We start from the raw sequence: 22,955 nt of genomic DNA, 5'->3' as shown, positions 1-22,955 counted from the left end.
CTGTGCCATGTACGGTAAGTGAGTGGTCACCTATGATATTGTAATGTATGATATAACTCGGGAGACTTCGTGTCAGTGTACCTTTCTTCTTCTGATGTGGGTCGGTCCCTGAATGTTTGTGGCACAGGTACGGCCAGGCTACAATTCAAGTATAGGCCAACTCAGAAATCTTATATATATATACTAGCAGGAACGTGAAATATAACTTTTATCACCTGTTGTCCTGATTTGTTTCCACTTCCTGTGACTGGGTGACAACGCTGTTTGAGAATTGGAATCACACAGAGGCATTTGCACCTTGAGTAGTGGGTAGTCCTAGACCTAGCAGGACATGTCGTTTTTATGGGTCCTGAGAGGCGTACGGGGGGGGGGGGCTGTCCTCGCTGTCCGCCTTCTATAAATGCTTGTTACTTGGCATCATCTGACTTTCTGCTTCATTTACACTTTGTCTGTTTTGTGTGTGGCGTTAGGCTCGGTTCACACTGCTGCGACCTCTAAGTCGCCTCATAAGGGGTGACTTTTAGCGCGACTTCAGCTTGACTTCAGCGCGACTTGTGAATTTTTTTACGCGACTTATATGATAGACGACTTTGTACGACTTTGTATTTGGCCAATCAGAATATGATGTATTGTGACCTAATTTCCCTTTCCTGTTTTTTTTGCTGGCATTTATCGGGCATTTTTTGGGCGTCTTTGGAGGCAGGCATGACTCCAAAGACGCCCAAAAAATGCCCGATAAATGCCAAAAAAAAAATGCAAGGTGTATAGAAGCCGCCACACTGCTGTATTTATAATTATAAGAAAAATTATATTTTTTCGGGTTCTGGACATGCTACAGAGCTGAAACTTCACAGGGACACTTTTTAGACCCCCCAGACACTAAATCCAAAAAAAGTCATGTCTGCCTCCAAAAATGCCCGATAAATGCCTGCAAGAAAAACAGCCAGGTGTAGAGAAGCCATATTCATGTGCTACTAAAAATTATAAGAAAATGCTCTTTTTTTCTTGTTCAGGGCCATTTTTATGGAAAGTCGGATCACAAGTCGCTTCAATTAAGATAAGGAGGCGACTCCCATTGAAGTATATGGGACAAGTCGGATCACAGGTCGCCTCAGAGTAGTACAGGACCCTTTTCTGAAGTCGGAGCGACTTCAGTAGTGCCAATTAAGACGGCACTGATTGATTAACATTGCTTTTGTTATGTCAAGCGACCTGGGGCGACACAAGTTGCCTCACAAGTCGCGCTAGTGTGAATGGACTCTTAAAGTGGAAATAAACCCTCCTAAGCTTTTTAGCCATGGAAGCTGCCATCTTGGCCTCTGTTTAATCGGCAACTGCCGATCATGTGATCCGTTATGACACCAGCCATTTGATGGATTGACAGTTTGGTTGAGAGTAACCAATATGACAGTTGCATTCCTGTCATGCTGGAAATTTAACAGTTTTGTTTTTTAAACTTTTAAAGGGGAGCTCCACCCAAAAGGAGAAGTTTCCCTTTAACCACTTCAGCTCCGGAAGGTTTTACCTCCTTAATGACCAGGCCATTTTTTGCAATTCGGCACTGTGTTACTTTAACGAAAAAGTCAGCGCTCGTGCGACGCTGTACCCAAATACAGTTGACGTCCTTTTTTCCCACAAATAGAGCTTTCTTTTGGTGGTATTTGATCACCTGTGCAATTTTTAGATTTTGCGCTATAAACAAAAAAAAGCGACAATTTTGAAAAAAAAAAGCCATATTTTTACTTTCTGCTATAAAACATTCCCAATAAAAAAATTTAAAAATCCATTTTTTTTTTATCAGTTTAGGCCAATTTGTATTCTGCTACATATTATTGGTAAAAAAAAAAAACCCAAAAAGCGTAGTTTAATTGGTTTGTGCAAAAAGTTCTAGCGTTTACAAACTATGGGATCGATTTTTGGAATTTTTATTTATTTTTTTCTTTTTATTAGTAATGGCGGTGATCAGCGTTTTTTTAGCGGGACTGCGACATTGCGGCGGACAGATCGGGCCCCTAACTGACATTTTTGGGGACCAGTGACATTAATACAGTAATCAGTGCTAAATATTATGCACTGTTACTGTATAAATGACACTGGCAGGGAAGGGGTTAACACTGGGGGGATCAAAGGGGTTAATGTGTGCCTAAATATGCTTACTGACTGTGTGTGGGGGGGGGTTTCTGTGACAGGCACAGAGAGATCAGGGTTTTAGCTTAGCTGAAACTCCTGATCTCTCCCTGCCTGTGTGACAGAAGACCCGCTTGCTTTGTTTACATTCTGTCAGTTTATCTGACGATTGTGGGAGGCCGGCAGCAATCGCCGCCACTCCTCCCATTGTGCCTAAACACAGCGGGAGCACGGCTCCGGCGGCACGGGTGTGCGCCGCCGAGACCCCGTGCACGAAATTACGTAGTACTACGTGATTTTGTGCAGCTGAGCCGCCCTGCCACAGTAATACTATGGTGGGCGGTCGGCAAGAGGTTAAAGACTTGTCCCCCGCGGGGGGGGGGGGGGGAGCAGGTACCCGATTTTGACAGGTACCTGCTTCCCACTTCCGCCCAGCGCTCGGAAATTAAAGTTCTCCTCTCTCACTGACAGGTACAAAAAGACCGCATCCACCATTCACTATGCGTAGTGCGACTCGCGCATATGCAGTGGGCACCCGGCTGTGAAGCTGCAAGCTGTCACAGCCGGGTGCCCATATTGAAGATCCCGGCGCCGCCGAGGGAGGACATAGGATGAAGATGGCTGGGCTGAGTGCACCACTGGACTGTGGCAGCTTTTATTTTTTTCACAGGTTCCTGGATCTCTTCTTTAAGGCCCCTTTTACACTTGTGCGACTTGGGACTGCAAAGTCGCATGACAAGTCGTACCCCATGATTTCCAATGAGCACCATTCATGTCTGTGCGACTTCAAAGTAGTCCCTGCACTACTTTGGTGCGACTTGAGGTCCATAGACTTCAAGATTACATATAGTTACATAGTTAGTCAGGTTGAAAAAAAGACACAAGTCCATCTGGCTCAACCAATAAAAAACAATCCCATATACACAATCCTATACCCGCAGTTGATCCAGAGGAAGGTAAAAAAAACCCCAGCAAACGCACGATCCAATTTGCTACAGCAGGGGAAAAAAAATCCTTCCTGATCCCCGAGAGGCAATCGGATATTCCCTGGATCAATTTATCTATAAATACCAGTACCAATTTATATTATTTACACCTAGGAAATAATCCAGGCATTTTTTAAAGCAATCTAGTGAGCTAGCCAGAGCCACCTCTGGGGGGGAGTCTATTCCACATTTTCACAGCTCTTATGGTGAAGAAACCTTTCCGTATTTGGAGACGGAATCTGTTTTCCTCTAGAGGTAAAGAAAGCCCCCTTGTCCTCTGTGTTGTCCTTAAAATGAACAACTCAACACCAAGTTCACTATATGGACCCCTTATGTATTTATACATGTTGATCATATCCCCCCTTAATCTTCTTTTCTCAAGAGAGAATAAATTCAGTTAAGAACTGGTGCCCAAAACTGAACTGCATATTCCAGATGAGGTCTTACTAATGATTTGTACAGGGGCAAAATGATATCTTTCTCTGGAGTCCATGCCTCTGTTAATACAAGAAAGGACTTTGCTCGCTTTGAAAACAGCAGCTTGGCATTTCATGCTATTATTAAGCTTATGATCTACCAGAGCACCCAGATCCTTCTCCGCTATGGATTCCCCCAGTTCTACTCCACCTAGTTTGTATGTTGCATGCATATTCTCTCTCTCCCCCCCCCCCCCCCCCCCCCCCGGTGCATAACTTTACATTTATCAACATTAAGCCTCATTTGCCACATAGTTGCCCAATGAAACATTGCATTGAGGTCAGATTGTAAGTTGGAGACATCCTGTAAAGAAGTTTTTCCACTGCAAAGCTTGGTGTCATCTGCAAAGACTGAAATGGTACTTTTAATCCCAGACCCTATATCCTTTATAAAGATATTAAAAAGTAAGGGTCCCAACACTGAACCTTGGGGTACACCACTGATAACTTTAGGCCATTCAGAGTAAAGCCCCGTACACACGATAAGGAATTCGGAACGGAACATTCGTCCGACGACCGATCTGCCGATTTTCGGATTGTTAGTATGGTGCTTTCGACAGCCGACTCCGACTTTTCGGCTGACAAAATCCTGATGTGCAGGGTATAACATTTTTGTTGTCCGTAATACAACGTCCGATTTTCGTCTCATTAGTACAGATTTCGGCAGAAAAAAATCTTAAGAGCAAGACTAGGCATGCTCAGAGATGAAAGAACACATACAAAACAATCCAACACATGACATCACTTCTGAAGTAGAATTCTGTCGTACGGGAAAATTCGTAAGAAAAAAACCTCTTCACTTTCCACATCAGACTAGCATGCCACAAAAAACGGACGACCGGTCGGCGGAAATTCGTAGCGTGTGTACGAGGCTTTAGAATCATTAACCACTACTCTCTGAATTCTGTCTTTTAGCCAATTTTCTATCCAATTACAAACTGATCTTTACAAGCCAGTAGACTTTACCTTACTTATTAGCCGTGTGTGGGGAACTGTGTCAAACACTTTTGCAAAATCCAAGTATACTACATCCACAGCCACCCCTCTGTCCAAGGTTTTACTTACACAGGCATTGCTACAAGTCCAGGCAAAGTCACGTGACTTTCAGTTTTCACAAGTGTGAAAGGGGCCTAGGGGCTCGTCCAAAACATACCTGCATAAAAACTGATAGGAAAACCACGAAGATTTCACTTTACAGAGATATCAGTTTCACATCAGTTATCATGTGCGCTTCAGTTAGTTTTTTTGCACGTTGACATCAGTTATATGCCCTATTCACACCAATGTTGATGTCACGTTAGTTTTTTGTTTTTTTCCTGTGCAAGAAACGGCATACACGTTGCCGATTCCTGAGCAGAAAAAAATCTGCACGTTGTGGTGTGAACAGGGCACATAGAGAACCATTGTTTTTTTGTTCCTTTTGCAGAACGCATGCAGAAAACTAACGTCTCTATACCATGGTGTGAACGAGGCCTAAATAGGTCCCTTGTAGACGGGGCAAACTTTACCAAGCGAATCCGCCTGCGCAGCGAGGGATCTGTCCACTTGATCCCTGCTGAGCAGGCGGATGACAGGTCTACGCCTGCTCTTTTTTGTGGGGCGGTCAGATGGAAACGGACTGCTTGTCCATTTCCTTCCAACTATCATCCGATCCACTGGATGGAAATAAATCCTCATCCGTCTGTTTTTAGCGGACCAGTTTAGATCGGATGCCGGCGGTTGTCAGCAGGCACATGTCATTGACGTCTGCCGCTCCATAGAAAGCTATGGATGGCCCGATCAGGTCTGCCTGAAAAGCTGACAGGTGGAAACGATCAGGTCTGCCTGAAAAGCTGACAGGTGGACCCGATGGGTTAGTCAATATGAAAGGGGCCTAAAGTAGAATTTCAGCCTAACACTAACTAGTCTTCAGCCTAGTACACACTAGTATTTTTTTTTTTTTACTTCAACCCAGCGGGCTGAACAAAAATAACCTAACAGCTCAGGAGGAGCATTAGTACAGCAATCTCCTGATGAGAGCTGATCGACAGACCTTTTTCAGTCATGCCCCTTCGACAGAAGCTGGCCAAATGGCCAGCTTCTGTCAGGCCAACGGTCCAGACATGTGATCCCAAGTGTCGGTGCACTGCCTGCAGGGTAGAGGAGGGAGCACTAGACAACGGCTGGGAATTCAAGGAGCCATGGCATCACCCATAGGCTCCTGTGTCTCAGCCGTTGTTGGCACTGCCTCTGACTCTGTCACACGGAAGCCAAAGCTGCAAATCATGTGACCAAAGCGAACTTCAAATAAGTATACAGCTTCTTCCTTTTTTTTTTTTTTTTTTTTTTTTTTTTTACACTGATTAGGCTGTATAGGTAGCAGGAGAGGAGAAGGAATATTTTTAAGACTATTTAGTATTTGGCTGGAATTCCAATTTATCTACTTCAAGACCGGACTGTTTCACCTCTTTTCTGCCCAGACCATTTTTCAGATTTCAAAGCTGTCACACTTTGAGCCCTTGTTCACACCAGTGCGATTTGTCATGTTCAATTAAGCTTTGGCAAGAAAACCTGGAAGCTGATTAGTTTTTGTGCACAGCCACATCAGATTTTGCACTCTCCAGCTTTAGTAAATTTCCTCCTGTGTTTTCAGGATCGCCATTTTGCATAATTTTGAGCACACGCAAACTGTCAGCAGCTAATTAGCCAGTTTGTATGTGGCTGTGGCTGTGGCTGTGGCTGTGGCTGTGGCTGTAGCTCAGAGTGTTGCTGCATTCAGTGTTAATGTTTAGCTACCTCTGAACAAAGCAATCTGCTGCTAAACTGCCATGTGAATGTAGCCTAATGCCCCATACACACGTGCAGATTATCTGCAGACTTTTGTCTGCAGATTTACCTTTTCTATGTAGTGCAAGGGCCTGCCGGATTGCATACAAATTGAAAGTGTTTAGGTTTGACCTCATATTATATGGTTTTGGTAAGTCTGCAGACAAAAGTCTGCAGATAATCTGCACGTGTGTATGGGGCATAACTGAAGAAGATGAAGCCCCCCTCTAAGGGGTTTTCACCATCAATACAACCAACTATCAATGTTCAGCCTCGTAACTCTCTTTGCAGCTTTACTGCTCAGGCCTCACGCCTTGGTCCTCCAGACCATCTAACACATAGACATGGGCTGAACAGCCTCGGGTTTGATTTGTGGCAGAACTTTTGAACATCGAAAACGTTAGGAACCAAGTAACAAACCCCATTGAAGTCTATGGGACCAGAACTGGAATGATCAAAAGGGCCCATTTTGGAGGCTTAAATGCAAGTAATTGGGCATACAAAGGATATGGGGGTCAGGGTACTGCCCTGGGGTACATGTATTAATGAACACAACGTTTGTAAAAAACATAATTTTTAAATGAACAGTGATTTACTGATGCTTAAAGTGAAACCATAAAAATAAGAAATAACAAAAAAATCAAAAATTACTTTAAATATAGTGCCTGGGGTTCCCCTTAGTCTGCTTGTAAAGTGGCACATCTGTACCATGTATAGAACCTGCTATAGCAATAATGACAAAATAAAGCCCAAAAAATGTAATTTTCCCTGTAAGCTTTCTTTATTTTGTAAACAACGATATGGGGAGCCAGTCTGTATGATGAAGTCACAATTTAGTGCACTCAGAGCAAGATTCGAGATTTTTTTTGGATAAATTCCGGTGTCTCTTTCGCACACTTTTGATAGAAGTAACAGGTGGTGAAAAATTGGGCTTTGGGTGTTGGTGGTGTCTTCACACTGTAACCCTATAGAGGTACTCTTAATGAAGGCAAGATTAGACCTTGCTGTCAAAAATTGAAATTATATGCCCCAGTCAAACAGTGCCAGAAATATTGGGATTTTAGTGTGGAGGGTGGACATGGAGGTAACATAAGCCCCTCTGGCAGCTGCGGTGGACTGCGCACTAGTCTCTGCTTAGGTGATGAAAGATGAGGATGGTTTAGTAAGCCAGTCCACCACCTCCTCTGCATGCTGTGGCTGGATAGCACGGGCAACAGGGGTGTTTGGTCCACTTTAAGTTGAGCACTCACTACACAGACACACTCCACTGACACACTACAATATACTGCAGGAAAACTGCACTGACACACTGAAATATACTGCGTTAAATGTGCATTAATGCACTGAAATATACTGCGTTAAATGTGCATTAATGCACTGAAATGTACTGTGTTTAGCATGCATTAGTGCACTGCAATATACTGCAGTAAACGTGCAATAATGCACAGCAATATACTGCGTTAAATGTGCAGTAATACACTGCAATATACTGCGGTACACATTCACCAACGCACTGAAATATACTGTGCTAATGTGACACTAAAGTTAAAAATGAGGGCGTGGCTTGGTCCCGATCTAAGATGGCCGCTTAGTGCCGAGCTCCTGCACCTCGAGGCCTGATCCCCACGCAGCGTAGCCGACTCACACCCTGCCGAATCATCACAACATGGGGAGTACCTCCCGAAGCAACTCCGCCACCCGTTCCCGGACTCCGCGGGAGCCGGAGACACAGCTGAGCCGCGGTATCCCCGAACTCTTCAGGTCCCAGGCGGGGACCTCACAGAGGCCTACTCCCTCCTCCACTCCACGCTCTCGTTCCTGCTCCCCGAGCAGACTATCGTCCGGCGCCAGAGCCCGGTCTCCTACCATGGACACCCCACCTCCGCCGCCCTCTCTCTCCTTTCAGGATCTCCAGCTGGTGGCAGCGGACATCAGGGCGGACATCAAGACCGCCCTGTCGGCGGTAATAGCGGAGCTCCGAAGCGAAGTCCAGGCTGTGTCTTTGCGGGTAGAGGAGGTGGAAGTTACCACTGCGCGCCATGATGCCTCCCTCTGCCATGTCCAGCAGGTGACAGAATCGCATGCATCCCTGTTGGACTTAAACCGGCATGTAGAGGACCTAGATAATCGGGGGAGGCGGAGGAACCTTCGTGTCCGCGGAATCCCCGAAAGCGTGGAGCACCAGAACCTCCCTAGGGCGGTCACCTCCATCTTCAACGACCTCTTGGGCAGACCCCCGGACACCCCGGTTGCCCTGGAACGTATCCATAGGGCTCTGAGGCCTAGGAGAAGAGACACCGACGCCCCAAGGGACGTGGTCTTGTTGTCTTGTCTCCAATTGAAAGAAGATGTCCTCCGGAACGCCCGAATTCGCCGCCATATTACTTTCCAGGGGGCAGAGATCAAGTTGTTTCAAGACCTGTCCAACATAACCCTGCAACGGAGGAGAGAGCTGCGCCCGCTGTTGGATGTGCTACGATCTAGAGCCATAGTCTACAGGTGGAAGTTCCCATTTGGGCTCTCTGCTACCTCCCAGGGCCGTACTGCCCTTCTCCGTGTCCCGGAGGACCTGGAACACTTTTGCTCCACTCTGGACATCCCCTATACTGAGCTACCGGATTGGTACAGTGAATTTCGCCTGTCTCCCCTTCGCAGAGCCACCTCCATGGAAGGGATACAACCGGCGGGGAACTATAGCATCCGACGCCGCAGGGCCTACCCTGTCTCCCCCCCCCCCCCCTGGCCGAGGGGACGAAGCACCTAGAGATGGCAGCCCTATCGCATCTCCTGATCACAGGAGGGCGCGCCATAAAACGCCTTAAACTGAGGAACTCTGTACCGGTGAGTGCTGCCGTGTCCTTGCGGCTACTGACTTCTATTTGACTGCCCTTTCCCCCTGTTTTCATGGACATGGACTGATCGTGAGCCCCTAATTTGCCACCCCTCCTGATTTTGTGCTCTCTTGGTGCCATTTCCATACCCGGTCTGCCTCTTCTACTGTCCACCCTGGATTTACGGCAGCCGCCAATCTCGACGCCTGAATGCCCTTTCTGACGGTTTTTATGAACTGCACTTGTTTCTATCCGCTGGATCGGGGGCCCCCTGCTATGGTCCGCGGCCCTGCTCCCCCTCCCCCCCCCCCCGGGCTTGCCCGGGGCTGTACTGCCGCCCGCTCCCCTCTCCTGTGAAGGACATCCATACATCGGTTTGAGGACTATCGGCTTGGATGCTACCCGGTCTCATCCCTCCACGCCCACTGCTCTTGGGACTCAAGACCCCCGCTGCAGGAATGCCCTTGGCGATGGTTATTCCGGTTTATGCTTTAACTTAGGAATGTTTCTTTACATGGGGTTGTGACTTCTGGGGTTGTTTCTACTGTACTTTCCCTTTTTTTTTTTTTTGTTGTTCCCCATGCTACGCGGCCTTACGTGCTTGACGGGGGTGGGTGGGGCCGGGGATTTCCCGCACCCGGCGGCTGGCTCATCGCGCTACGTGTATGAGTGGGTCACTCCTGCGCGCCGTGTGGGTTCTCCCGGGGCCCCCCCCCCTCTACCTCGTCGCTGGGGGTGCTACGGGCCCGATATCTGATTTGTATGGACTTGTGGTGGGGGGGCCTACGTGTCGGGCGGGAGCGACTGTGTCCCTGCCTTCCTGCTAGGGGCCGCGAATTACCGTGGTGGCCTGGCCGAGGGGCGGGGCGCAGTTCGGTCCAGCCCCTTCACTCTCTACACATGGTTCTTCATACAGCTGCTTATGTCTCCTCTGACCGGCTCTGTGGTTTTAATTGCTGCTCCTGGCTGCCAATAATAGATGGAGGTGGACTGAAGAGGTTCCATGATCCATGTTCACTTGTTTATTTTTTGAGCATTGTTTTTGTTCACTTCTCCTTTTCTTTTGGCCCTTTTTAGCCGTACCCCCATCTGTTGCTGGACAGCACTCGCCGGTATAGTAGGTTATGGTTAACCCTTGTACTACTGTTTCTCTGACTTGCTCAGGTCTGTTATATTGCACGCCCACAGCCATTACGTTGCGTGCCCAGGGGCCGCCCTGCTGCCTAGACGGAATGTGTTTGCTTTATTGGGCTTCCTCATCCCTTTACACTGAACCTTTCTATTGGTACCTACACTGTGGATTCCTGCCGCCCCTATCCTCCCCCTCCCGTCCCTTCCCCCCCTTCTCTCCCTTCCCCCCTTCTTTCCGCCCTCCCCCCTCCTCCTCCCCCTTCTTTCCCCCTCCCATCCTCTACCTTCCCCTGTATTTACCTTCCCCCCCCTTCTTTCCTCTCCCCTCTCGCTTCCCCCCCTCCCCCCCCCCTTATTTTTGTTTTTTCCTTTCCTCTCCCTCCCTCCTCACTCCCCCCTCCTCTCCCATTTCCCTCCCTGAGGCTGCCTGGCGCCTCCCCGAGGCGTCATCTCCCTACTCCATGCGCCCTGCTTGACCCTCCCCAACTATGCCCTTACTCTATGGCCCATCCCCTCGCTGCTCTACACTCCCCTCTTGAGTTTGCCTACTGCCGCTTCCAAGACCACTGTCTACTTCCTATCCCCTGGTGTTTGCCCACCGGTCCCCGCTCCAGGTCCTTCCCCCGTTTGCCTGGGTTCCCCTGTTTAATTACTCCAGTCTACCTCTCCCCACTCCATCCAATTTCTTGCTGTGATTCGGCTACCCTTTACAGCTTCCAATGGCCCTACAGGTGCTTGGTGCTGACTCCCATTTTCGGTCTTCCTATCTTCCACTCTCCCCAACGGTAGAGGAATTACCCTCTCCCGACTGACATCCGCTATCCTCCGCCCTACTCTCCCCTTTCCCTGTCAGGTGCCGTAGCAGGTCTACTAACACCCGCGGATTTACTACCTTACCCTTTCAACCTTCCCGACCCTCCCTCTCCTTAACCCCCCCCCCCCCCGGGGGGTCTTTTTTTTTTTTAATCTAATCTTGCTTATCTGTTTGTTGTTTGTCTTCGTCGATTGTCCGTCGTCCTCCCCGTTGTCTGTCCTTGTGCCTGTCTCCCCGCTGGAGTCTTGCAAGATGCCTCGGCCCCGTTCGGCCCGCTCTGACACCCAAACTTGAAAAATCGTATCCTTGAATGTTAAGGGCCTTAATACGCCCCAAAAGCGCTCTTCGATCTTGACACATTTGCGTCGGCTCCGGGCGGATGTGGTCCTCCTTCAGGAGACCCACTTTCGCTCGGACTCCGTACCTCGATGCTATAATAAATATTACCCCACTGTATTTCATGCCCCTTCACCTGACTCGCGTACCAAAGGGGTTTCGATCCTTGTGGCTAAATCGTTGCCACTATCCATTACGGACTCTCTGGCTGACCCCGATGGCCGCTATCTTTTTCTGAAGGGTTCTCTCCACGATTTTCAGATTACCTTGGCTGCAGTATACAGCCCGAACTCCTCCCAAGTCGCTTTCTTTAGGAAAGTCGCTTCGGAGCTGATCCCGTTTCAGAGGGGAGCTCTGATTCTTGGGGGTGACTTCAACGTCCCCCTGGACCCCTTGCTAGACACTTCCTCCGGCACTTCCTGCCTCTCTTACAGGGCTCTGAAACAGATAAGACTGAGTTTGCAGTCCCTACAACTCCACGACTCTTGGCGCACCTTGCATGCAAGGGACAAAGATTATACCTTTTTCTCTCCGCTCCATTGTAAGTATTCTCGAATAGATTACCTGTTCCTCTCCCAGGCGGCTCTTCCATACCTCACACATTCTTCCATCGAACCGGCTGTCTTATCGGATCGCAGCCTGGTCACTATGACCTTATCGCTACCTCTTTGTACTCCTCGCGACCGTGTATGGCGACTTGACTCCTCTCTGCTGACAGACGCGGCCAGACTTTCTGAAATACATTCTACCCTTCAGGATTACTTTCGTGAAAATGCTACCTCCGACACTTCCCCGCTGATTCAATGGGCTGCCCACAAATGCGTGATCAGAGGCAAGCTCATGGCCCTCTCCTCGGCCCTGCAGAAGCAACGGGAAGCAACCGTCGCGGACTTTTTATCCCGAATCTCTGCACTGGAACGGACGCACAAGCGGTCCTTGGCACAGAGCGCCCTCGCGGCTCTTACGGAGGCTCGCGAGGGCCTTCAAGCCGAATTGGACAGGAGGACACGCAGGAGCTTCCTATTGTCACAGAATCTTTTCTACGAATACGGCAACAAAAGCAGCCGTCTTCTCGCTCGGGCCTTACACGCTAGAAAGGCCAAAACGGTGGTTCACCACCTCCACTCCCCTTCTGGGGTGAAGGTGACGAACAACCGCAATATTGCGGGGGAATTTGAGCGCTTCTACCGTCAGCTCTATAACCTGCCAGGAGCGGACTTATCATCCTCCCCAAATCCGGCTACTAGACCCCGTGTCCTCGCGGATTTTCTGGCCCGGAACTTACCTCGAGCGGTTTCCCAGGATTTTAGCTCCACCCTGGATGCCCCTATTTCTCCACTTGAATGGACTACTGCCCTTAAGCAAATGAAACCCAACAAAAGTCCTGGACCCGATGGTCTCCTGGTCGCGTATTATAAGTCCTTCCCCGATGTCTTGTCCCCCCCCTTCTTGACGGCGTTCAACTCCCTCTCCCCGGAAACCTCACAGCCCCCCTGCATGCTTGAGGCCCACATTGTAGTCATACCTAAGGAAGGGAAGGACTCCTCCTCCCCTTCCAGCTACCGACCGATATCACTGTTAAATGTGGACGTGAAGCTTTTTGCCAAAGTCTTGGCGAACAGGCTTCTCCCACTCCTTTCCAAGGGTATTCATCCAGACCAGGTGGGCTTTGTCCCTGGCCGAGAGGCCAGGGACAATACCATCAAGGCGATCAACCTTCACCATGCTCTCTCTACGACCAAACATCGCGGTTTCCTCCTATCGCTGGATGCGGAGAAGGCATTTGACAGGGTCTCTTGGGACTATATGGAGGCGACCCTGACGGCATGGGGCCTTGGTCGTCGCATTCTCAATTTTATTATGTCTCTCTATGCGAAGCCACGGGCCCGTGTTCGGGTTAATGATACCCTGTCGGATGCCTTCCCCATCGGTAATGGGACCAGGCAGGGGTGCCCTTTATCCCCAATCCTCTTTGTACTCACCCTGGAGCCCTTCCTCAATAGCATCAGAAATAATGCACCCATTCGCGGTGTGCGTTTCGCGGGGGCAGAATATAAGGTGGCCGCCTACGCGGACGACCTCCTCTTATTCCTCACGGAACCCGTTACCTCCCTCCCCGCGGTTATGAAGGAATTCCGACAATTTGCTCTTTTGTCCAATCTCAAAATACATTTTTCAAAATCCTCCGCCTTGAATATGACGCTACCCCCGTCGGCAGTACAACACTGTCGGGACAACTTCCCTTTCGTTTGGCAAAGCGACTCGATAACGTATTTGGGGATTCAGCTCCCCTCCGACCTTCGCCGTCTGTTTATCTGCAACTTCCCCCCGATTCTTGCCCACATCAAGACCGACTTGTCCGCCTGGACCAAGCTCCCAATATCTTGGTTCGGACGAGCGGCGGTTCTCAAGATGAACATCTTGCCCAGGATACTCTATGTCCTTCAAACCATCCCGGTGTCTATCCCGAAACCATTTTTCCGCACCTACAAACAATTGACGACGGACTTCCTCTGGCAACACAAGCGACCTCGCATTCACTATGATCTTTTGTCCCTACCTAAACATAAAGGGGGCATTGGGCTCCCTGACATCCGCAACTACCACATTGCCTGTCATCTCACCAGAATCGTTGACTGGAATGTCCATAAAACCTTTAAAGACTGGGTCACCATCGAAGATGGTTTTACTTCTCTCGACCTGGCATCGATTCCGTGGATCAAGACGTCCTTAGTTCTGCCTGATCTACTGCAGCATCCTCTGATCAGTTCAACACTCTGTACCTTTCGACGGGCGTGTAAAACGACGGCGGTTTCGGCGCCTTTGGGCCCTATGACCCCAATCAGATTAAACCCTGATTTCCCCCCGGGAATGTCCCACACTTACCTTGCGGAGCACTGGCCTGATGCCCATTTGCGTATCCACCACCTCAGTGATGGCAGGCAGCTCTACCCGGTCACTTCTATTGCTCAAAAGACCAATTGCCCCCCTATCCCGCCTTGGGCCTTTCTTCTCTTGAGCCATTTTGTTTTATCCTTCACTCGCAGATTTCCGTGTACGGACTCTCCGTCCCCATTTGATGATCTTTGCCAACAAGAGGGCCCCCTTCGCAAACTTGTTTAGATCACTCATTCTCTTCTCTTTTCGCAATCCGGTCAAGCTGTACGTAAAAGGTGCACCGCCTGGGAAGAGGAATTATCCTGCTCGTTCTCGGAAGAGGACTGGGAACAAATCTTTATCAAGAATCACAAGTGCTCCAGGAATGTGTCTACTCAAGAGAATGGATACAAACTTGTATCCCGGTGGTACCGTACCCCGACGGTTCTGCATAAGATTTTCCCTTCTATCCCCCCCACTTGTTGGAGGTGCTCCTCTGATGCTGGATCCCTTCGCCATGTTTTCTGGTCTTGCCCGCAATTGTCCTCCTTCTGGCGGGAAGTGCATAGGATAACCACACAGGTTACCACGTATGCCTTGGAATTCACACCAGCTCAATTCCTTCTACATCATACCCCTGCCTCACACGCCTCTTACACAAAGTCATTGGCGGTTCACATGCTCAGCGCGGCCCGGCAATGTATCCCAGTGTTATGGAACTCCCCGCTACCCCCGGGGATGGAAGAACTCATTCATATAGCCCATGACACTCCTGCCACATATCACAAAAAATGGGCATGCTGGCTGCACTTTATCAGCACCCCGGAATTTTCTACGCTCAGCCGTTTACCGCAGTGCCATTTCCTGCTGACCCCTTCCTGATACTGGCCTCTCTTGCTGCCACCTGCCTTGCCTGTGCTTACTTCTCCTCCCCCCCCCCCCCCCCTGGTGTTGTGGTGTGTATTCGTTTTGTGTGTGTCTGTTGGCCCTCCCACCCCCACCCCCCCTTTTTTTTTTTTTTTTTCTTTCTCTCTCTCCCCCCCCTACCCCTCCCTCCATTTCCTTCCCTCCTACTCACCCCCTGCCATGCGATACCCTCCCACACTCCCCCCCCCCCCTTGTCCCCTATGCTCTCTGCTGGTTGGCTGTGCCAATTAGCGAGCACTCCCCACACTTCCTGCGAACGTCTTGCCATATTATGTCTGGTAGCTTCATTCCCCCCTCCCACCTACTCCCCCCTCCTGAGTGTGTTTGTTAACTCCTGTTTAGTGGGAGGACGTTGAGTTTGGTCCTCTTTATAAGTGACACTTGCTTCTTGTAGCTCCTTATGGCCTTCTCCGAAGCGCCTCCACATGCCCAGCCTGTGTCCCTTGCTATGCCCTACTCCATTGGGGCAGCTCAAGGTGTCTTTTGCTTACTACACTTGTTGAGGTGATTTTCCCCTCACCTACTGTTTATAAACTGTTATGCATCTGTCGTTTTTCTGTATTGTACATTTTATATCGGAATGTGCTATTTTCAATTGTATTATGTGTTCTTTGCTTTTATATGGCGTTCATTTCATGTAATGCTCTTTACCTTTTATTCAATAAATTGTTTTGAAAAAAAAAAAAAAAAAATGAATGATCCTCACTAGTTTCACACTAAACTGACACTCTACACTCACAATAGAATCAAAACAGTACACTATAGCACACTAATTCGCTAGTAGCACTGAACAGAGCCCTGTTCTAGCTCTCTCTATGCCAATATCGCACTGCAAATGGCCGCAATGGGAAGAAATATTTTTGTAGTTTGGGGTGGGACTAAGAGCAATGAAAATGAGGATCTGGCTTGGATCACTTACGATGTATCTAGCCTGTATTCTTCGATACCTCACGATCTTGCAATACAGGCTATTGAATTTAGTTTGAAACAATACACTAATTTGACTGATGACCTTCGATCTTACATCCTCAAGGTTTTACAAATTCTTTTGACACACAGTTATTTTTCTTTTGATGGCAATTTTTACCTCCAAAGATGTGGGGCAGCGAAGGGAGCCAAGTTTTCTTCCTCTCTCGCCAACCTTTATATGGGTTGGTGGGAGAGACCCCACATCTTTGGAGGTAAAAATCCTTACAGAGATCAGATCGCTCTATTTTTTCGATATATTGACGATCTGATCTTTGTGTGTCATCGAGATGTCAATTTGGATGAATTTTTGCACTATCCTAATTGTAACTCGCTAAATTTAAAATTTACCGGCCATAAAAGTCCGGACAATATAGAATTTCTGGACGTCACACTGGGCCATTCAGGCAAAAAAGTTACGTCCAATTTGTACAGAAAACCTTTATCTGGCAATAGCCTCTTACATGCGAAATCCAGCCATCCTCTACATACAATTAAGGGCATACCTGTAGGTCAATTTTTACGATTACGCAGAATCTGTAGCAATTTGTCCGACTTTAAACTAGAAGCATCTGCACTTTAGTCCCGGTTTCTCGATAGAGGGTATCCACATTGGATGCTCGATAGAGCATATTATATAGCTCTAAATAAAGATCGTACTGACCTTTTATGTTCAGGGACCCCAAAAGAATATCCTGGGATGGATGGTAATGGTGTTGGAGGTGCTGCCCAAGATGTGGACGTTTGTGTGACAGCCACTGATAAACACAGAGTAACTCACAAATATAGGAATAAAAACAAGAACAAAAATATGAGTAAAACAGAAACACCTCCATCTGTCACTCTGTCTCTGCCTTACAGTCTAGAATTTAATGAAGTTAAAAAGATTATTCAAAAACATTTGCCTATTCTATTTGTGCTGACATACTCAGTGACGGGGTTAATATAGTTGCCAAAAGGGCAGTTACTTTGGGAAATTCCCTGTCACCCAGTTTATATACTTCTAAGAAACGCAGCACATCTACCACTTGGCTACACTGTAACGGAAACTTTAGGTATGGTATGACGGATTGTGTGACCTGTCCACATATCCTGCAGAGAAACAATTTCATTTCTACTTATAGTAATAAAACATATGACATATGCAAATTCTTTAATTGCAATACTCAGTTTTTGATTTACCTCATTACCTGTAAAGCGTGTTCCGCACAATATGTTGGTAGAACCTGTAAAGCGTGTTCCGCACAATATGTTGGTAGAACCACGCGTAAACTTAAGGAACGTTTTAGGAAACATATTAGTGATATACGTACACGCAAATCTACTAATGTACCGCGACACTTTAACAATGATCATGCAGGCGATTTAACATTGATACAAGTTATAGATCACATCACCAAACCCACTAGAGGCGGTGATATGTTTCGTCTTCTCTGCAGGAAAGAAGTTTTGTGGATTTTTAGGCTCCACACCCGCATGCCACACAGCTTAAATTGGGAATGGGATGTCACCCATTTTTATGAGTGACATCCCCTTCCTAGGTGGTTGTCATTCTTGTATTATGGTGTGTGTTCTTCGAGTCGTTTATATGCCTTTATATACACATATGGATGTTCTATGGGTTTTTCCCGTATTTCTACCTCTTTTACATCCATATAGCTGAACCATATCAGTTTGTATATGGCACCTTGAACAGCGATTTTCATCCAGAGAGAGTTGTGTGCAATAGTTTACTCTCTCTGGTGAATTTGCTTCTTAAAAGTCTCTCGTATAAGGATCTATATTGTCATGTTGTTCTCTATATAAGTTCTTTATAACTTTTATTTGTGGATATTGGATTTGATATATATTCGATGATACAATAGGTGGGAGGGTTTCTCCATTGTATATTTTCTTTCTGGTTTTGATCTCAATTAATATCCATGTGTTGACCTTCCTTTGTTTTGGTTGATATATATGGTATTGACACATTTGACCGTGTTTATAGATACTTCTTATTTAGATATGTGTACCAACTTCACACAAGTGTGGGTCGGTCTATATCCACACATGTGTGGCACTTGTTCTATATGCGCTCAATTGCAAGGCTTTTTGTACTATATTTATTATATTAATTAAGAGTGATTATCAGCAATTTTTTCATGCGCGTGTATATGTGTACATCTGCTGGTTCACACATGTCCATTAAATCCACTTGGATTATTTCCAATACTAGACATCAATTTTCACATGTGTCTACTTTCAACTGAGATCTTTTTCCACATTTGGACATGTTCATGCACACGGAATCTCTCCTACGCAGGCTGCAGATTTTTATGTATTAATATTCTTGGTGTCTAGTACACTTTTTTGTGTATCACTTTATACGTTCATATATGAACAGATTTTCACTTAATATCTCTTTACACCTGTTCGCAGGTATTCACTTGTTTATCACCATTTATATTGGAGCATGTATGTATGTGTTGCCAATAATTTGGGTTTTAAGACTGAGGTAATTTTATATATATTGTGACAGGAAGTCAGGTAAATCTGGGAATGTAGTCACAGGCAGGAGATACATTTCCACCTGATTTAGAAAGTTCACTAATTACTATAGGGTGTTGGCTACAGAGCTAGCCAGCAGGAAGTTGAACAGACCTCAGCTGCTCAGAATGAGGAAATGAAGGCCTCTATAATTTGTCCAAAGGAAGTCCTATTGATTGCTGCCTCCTGTCGCCGTGTGAGCTGGGAGAGGAGGACAGACATACGTGTGCCTCCCGACGCCATGTGGGCATGGGAGAAGGACTGCTGCCTCCTGTCGCCGTGTGGGCTGGGAGAGGAGGACAGACAGATGAGTGCCTCCCGACAAGCTGGTGAGCATGGGAGAAGACCCCCTGAAGTTATGTGCGCTAAGGAGGGTAAACAAGTGTGAAGACTACTCGAAGTGAGGTCTTGGATCGTCTCAAGGTGAGAAGAGAAACTATTTCTATGTGGAAAGAAATAAATGCACTGCTTGCTATGTGGAGAGACAAGCAAATGAACTGTGTTCAATGTGAAGAGTGTGAAGAGACAAAGGGACATGTTCCATATGAAGAGGAAAAGGGACATGTTAAATGAACTGTTTGCTGTGTGAAGAGATAAAACATGGACTATTGAGAGTCTGCTGTATGACCAGCAAAGTCTGCCCAACAGTAGGTTGGGGACAGACTTCATTAGATAGGTTCCAGTGTGTGAGAAGGTAGCTGCCCACAGTGGCAAGGATTTATTTTGTTTTATTTTATTTTGGCTGTTTTGAGGCTTGCAATTGTGTGAAGTAAATTGCATGAATAAAACAAAGTGTTGTTTGCAACCACTGCTTGGCTATCTCCCAAAGGGGTCATCCACGCCTACCACCGAGCTAATCCCTCACAATATGTACACACATTTTTTCAAATACATTTTTATATATGTGTAATTTTCACCCTCATTGACAATACTGCATATCTTACATACACTGGCTCCTTTTCTTATTTGCCCTTTCACTCCCATATATATATATATATATATATATATATATATATATATATATATATGGGCGATATTTCACCCAATTTTTGATTCATACTTTTATTCTCAAATTCTCTTCTTTTTTTTTTTTTTTCACTTCTATATATATATTAATGCAGCCTGTTATTTATGTGAGATTCCGTTTGTGCACATACGGTTTTACCCCTCTTGCAAATGTTTGTTTTAAATGTTTGTTTTTATTTTTCATTTTCCCATCACTTGGGATCCTATGTATAATTGAAATGTCCTCACTGCGCTATTGCAAGCAGTCCGGCTCAATCATCCATTCAGGTGGTTTAACATGTGTACATCATACCATTTAATTGATGCTCAATTGATTGGTTTTCTTACAAATACTCGGCCGACCCTTGCAATCGCACAATGAGTAAGAGACTGGGAATGTCGTGAAACGCGTCAACCTATACGTCTGCTTGTACACTGTCTGTCTTTTTGCTTTTACTTGAGGAATAAAGAAAACGATTTTTGATTTCAACCAATCATTCTACTGGAGTGCGGTCTCACTTTTTCTACTTTCACTAAGAGCAATGAGTCATAATTGGATAAAGTCGTCATCACAGTGTCCAATCATGGCTCTGACAGTGCTATGTGCCCTGATTGAGCAAAACTATCATTGCTTCAGCCAGTCAGGGCTTCCAGTGCACTGTGCGGCAGCGCAGTGCATTGTGGTTGTTCAGCGGGCCGAACAAACTGTGGAACGCCCCGATGAAACAGCCAATGTTTGGCCCGAACTCATGCTCGGGCCAAACTGTTTGCCCAACTCTACTAACACACAGTCCCAGTGTTCATGCACAAAACTCTACCTTTTTCAGTTTGACTTCTTGTCCTGCAGCTCCCAGCTGCTCCATCTCACAGGCTCGTGCCTCTGCCTGTCTGTCCTGACCTGGACAGTACGGTGCGATGTGCACCTCTCTGCTCTCTCTTCGCACACTGACCCCCTCGGGAGAGTGGGGCCCTGTGCTCTAATGCTGGCTCTAAGATGAATGCAGGACACACCTGTATCAATAGTGTGCCTGCTTCCAAGAAAACCTGGCCCAGACCGCCATATTAAACAGTGACACTGGTTGGCTCTGCCACACTACCTATTTTCAGAGCACTCCTGTCTGGTTATGTGATATCACCAGCCTCCAGCTTCATGGGAGAGGAGAGCGCGCAAACAACACTTTAAATGCTTATGCGGTGACATCATCCATACGTTTTTTACTATGGGGCATCCATTGTCGGCTGTCTCTCCTCTCCCCTGAAGGCGACCGCTGGGAGTTGATCACGTGGCCAGACCAGGAGCGCCCTCAGAATAGGCAAGTATAAACATCTTCCTTCCACAGGGCAGGATTTAAGCTTAGTTCAGGGTTCGTACGGTCATGAAAAACCTGGATAAGTCATGGAATTTTAAAATGGCAATTTCCAGGGCTGGAAAAGTTTTGGAAAATAATTGAACCCACAAAGTTTTGGAAAAGTCATGGAAATTTGTTTCACAATCACTGTATATTCGAATATGCAGAAAAGAGAGAAAGGCGCCACTCAGTGTAGCAGATGTAAATAATTTTATTGACACATATTAAAAACTTACATGGAGGTAAGCATCTATCTTCATAGCTTGGCGTCCTTCCGGCTCCATGGTGTTTCCATCCCTGAGGCTGGCCAGGCATAACAGGTTTTGGAGCATGCGTGAACCGCTCCTTGGAACGGTTCACGCATGCTCCAAAACCGGTTACCGCCCCCCGCGTCATCACGTTCGTGCGGCCCTCCAGTGAGATATGCACTTCACCGCTGCCTCTATCTGACAGAGTCCCCTGATTGGTTCTCCCCTAGTGTCATCTCCTGGCTGCTGGCCAGCCTCAGGGACGGAAACACCATGGAGCCGGAAGGACGCCGAGCTATGAAGATAGTTGCTTACCTCCCATGTAAGTTTTTAATATGTGTCAATAAAATTATTTACATCTGCTACACTGAGTGGCGCCTTTTCTCTCTTTTCTGCCTGTTCGTGGGACTGTTGCTACGGCCTAACAAAGAGTTGCCCTCGATGTAAGCGCCACATTTGTGCATCTATGCCATCCATACCAGTCCGGCTGCACCTTATCCATCATGATAAAGCCTGAACTGAAGCTTTATCCCCAAGCAAGAGCGCCCATCAAATCTTTTTCTTTTTCCAGTATATTCGAATATAGTTGATAACATTGGTTAAATTACAATAGTTACATAGACATTTCATGAAACATTAGGTCATGAATATTTACTTGAAGTCATGGAAAAGTCATGGAATTTTATTGGTAAAAATGTGTATGAACCCTATTAGTTAGATCTATCCTGGAATTCCAATTGAATTAAAACTGTCATTTCATCTTTCTCTCATTATTCAGGTCTTGTTTCTCTTATTCTTGTATCTTGTCTCATGCAAAAAAAAAAAAATGTAATTATAAAAAAAAAAAAAAAAATACGAAGAAACACTGACTTTTTTTATTGTATTTTTTTTTTATTTTTATAGGAAGATCTATAGGAAGCCATGAAAGAAGGCATTCCAGATCTAATACTAAAAATGTGGTGAGTCAAATGTTCTCATTAATATTCTGACACTTAAGCAATATGTTGCTCTAATATAAAATCAGATATGTTTTGCTTGGGTTGAATTTTTACTGCATGGAGGACTAAAAAATGGAAAAAAAAAAACAATATTTTAATATTGTAATGTAATTTAGGCCAAAATGTATTCTGCCTTTGAATAAAAACTAAAATAAAAATAAGTGTGCATTGATTGGTTTGCGTGAAAGTTTTAGTGTCCACAAACTATATATATATATTGGAAATGTATTTTTTTTTTTTTTATACTACTTATGATGGTGATCAGTGACTTTTAATGGGACTGCGATAGTGGGGCGGGCAATCTAAAACGAACTGATGCTGGGGGGGGAACTGACTGACTGCCACTGACATCACCAGTGCAGGGATGTTCAATTCCTATCTCCCGACGCCCAGAACATGCAGTTCTGGGCTAAGGGCAGGACAGTTTCTTTTGACGTGTAGCCCTGCTGCTGGTAAACGGCAGGGTTTAGAGACGTCGGTCAGCTCTCTTGTAAAAGCAGTCCCAGTGGCTAGATAGCTGCTGGATTGCTTTTACAAGCAGCGGAAGGGGTAG

General features: G+C 46.5%; 1 protein-coding gene across 1 annotated transcript in view; it reads left to right on the top strand.

The window, feature by feature from the left end:
* Positions 1-13,630: 13,630 nt before the first annotated feature.
* Positions 13,631-22,955, top strand: part of KATNIP (katanin interacting protein) — a gene marked incomplete at its 5' end in the record, with an annotated part of 198,564 nt that continues 189,239 nt past the window's right edge. The window contains 3 exon segments of the mRNA XM_082261741.1: positions 13,631-14,285; positions 14,554-14,811; positions 22,308-22,363. Of these exon segments, the coding sequence (XP_082117867.1) occupies positions 13,631-14,285; positions 14,554-14,811; positions 22,308-22,363 (969 nt within the window).

This window comes from Pelophylax lessonae, assembly GCF_965119305.1.
Source record: "Pelophylax lessonae genome assembly, chromosome: 6".
Taxonomy (NCBI): domain Eukaryota; kingdom Metazoa; phylum Chordata; class Amphibia; order Anura; family Ranidae; genus Pelophylax; species Pelophylax lessonae.
Note: the sequence above shows the minus strand (reverse complement) of the source record. Positions and strands in the feature narration are given on the sequence as shown.